The sequence below is a fragment of the Anarrhichthys ocellatus genome, unplaced genomic scaffold (assembly GCF_004355925.1).
Source record: "Anarrhichthys ocellatus isolate YVR2014 unplaced genomic scaffold, GSC_Weel_1.0 scaffold8726, whole genome shotgun sequence".
NCBI classification, from domain to species: Eukaryota; Metazoa; Chordata; class Actinopteri; order Perciformes; family Anarhichadidae; genus Anarrhichthys; species Anarrhichthys ocellatus.
Window position 1 is genome coordinate 1 of NW_022288700.1, and position 1,628 is coordinate 1,628.

Below are 1,628 nucleotides of genomic sequence, written 5' to 3' on the forward strand. Positions count from 1 at the left end.
ACACACACACACACACACACACACACACACACACACACACACACACAGAGAAAAACAGTATGACTCACCATCAGCCTGCACATGGTGAACAGAACACTGAAGAGGGTTTCCAGCGCCCACAGGCAGTCCTCAGTGCCACTCTCTCCCTGCAAAGTTCACAAACACACACACAAAAACAGTCAATCCCCTTGGAACAGTGAAACGAGAAAAGAGCCCTTACACACATCAGCACGTTTCCCCAATTCACTTCAACCAAATGTTGACTTGAAGGGCCACAAAGTGATTGTTCCAAAATGTCCGCAGATGGTGGCGATGATGAAGACACTTCGTGGTAGCTTAAATCACCGTTTCCATTAACCGAATGAATCATTTTAATGCTCAACAAAACAGCAACAAAAAGAAAGATACAGGACATAAACTGCAAAGTGGAGCATCATCTGTATTTATACACGGATGTATGATTATACTTTGACTCATCGGATCCTACTACTGCTAGTGATTGTCCCTCCTGGGACTCCATACATTTTAGTCATTAGCGGCGCCTTGCATCTGCCTTACATCATAACATTAAATCAAAACAAGCACCGATTCAGAGCCGTTATCTCACCTTCAGACGGCGTCTGTTGGTCCTCACGTACCAGTTGGTGAGCATGTCCACAAACTTGACCAGGCGAGGCACGACGGTGTACAGGTGGTAAGCTGCAACAAGAAACCACAGTCTAGTTTGTCCTTTCTAGTTTAATGAGGCTGAATACAGAAACAACATCAACATTTTACCGGATGGGATCGATATGAAGATATTAAGTACTTATCTTCTTAGCCACTGTCCATATGAAGTGATGGCAGCAGTGTGTGTGTGTGTGTGTGTGTGTGTGGGGAGGATATCTGGCTCACCATCCATCTCAGCCTTGAAGAACTGGATGAGGGACTGTGTAAAGGACTGAATCCATTTGTCCATGATGTTGTCACTCTGCTTCGCTGTGTTTTCATTGTACAGGAACTGAATCTCGTCCTCCTGACACATTAGTACACGAGCACACACAGTTAAACAAAAACATGTGCATACATCACCATTGTTTATACAAAGAAGCACAATATAGTTGATGCGAAGCCACTGAAATCAGGCCTGAAACCTGTACCACATATATACACATATATTTATACACACACACACACACACACACACACACACGTATATACATACATACATATATACAAGAATATACATACATATATATATATATATACAAGAATATAAGCCAAACAAAAGAAGAAACACTGTCGTGAGTCATTAGCATGTTCTGCAGCATTTATTCACATGTGCCACCTACAGGCAAACAGAGTTAGAACTACAATCATTCCTATTTTGATAGTTGCTGTTGGTGTGTGTGTGTTTTGAGTAATGCTGTTGTTATGGAACTTTATAAAGTTACCGATATAGTTATTAAGTAGGTTAGACTGCTTTCACAGACTATCATTATATTATCGGAAATAAATTGTATTTAATTTATACAATCTCAGAAAAAGAACATCTGTTTTTTAATTATTTTTAAAGTATGTTTTGTTTGTCTGCGCGCGTGCGTGTGTGTGTGTGTGTGTGTGTGTGTGTGTGTGTGTGTGTGTGTGTG

General features: G+C 40.8%; 1 protein-coding gene across 1 annotated transcript; it reads right to left on the reverse strand.

Annotated features, from left to right (window-relative positions):
- Positions 1-68: 68 nt before the first annotated feature.
- Positions 69-1,167, reverse strand: LOC116380769 (isoleucine--tRNA ligase, cytoplasmic-like; the record flags this gene model as incomplete). The annotated part of the gene is made up of 3 exons (XM_031842640.1): positions 895-1,167; positions 608-699; positions 69-146 (listed from the first exon to the last, which is right to left on the reverse strand). Coding segments are annotated over exons 1-3 (300 nt in total), but the record flags the coding sequence as incomplete, so codon positions are not given.
- Between the last annotated feature and the right edge of the window lie 461 nt (positions 1,168-1,628).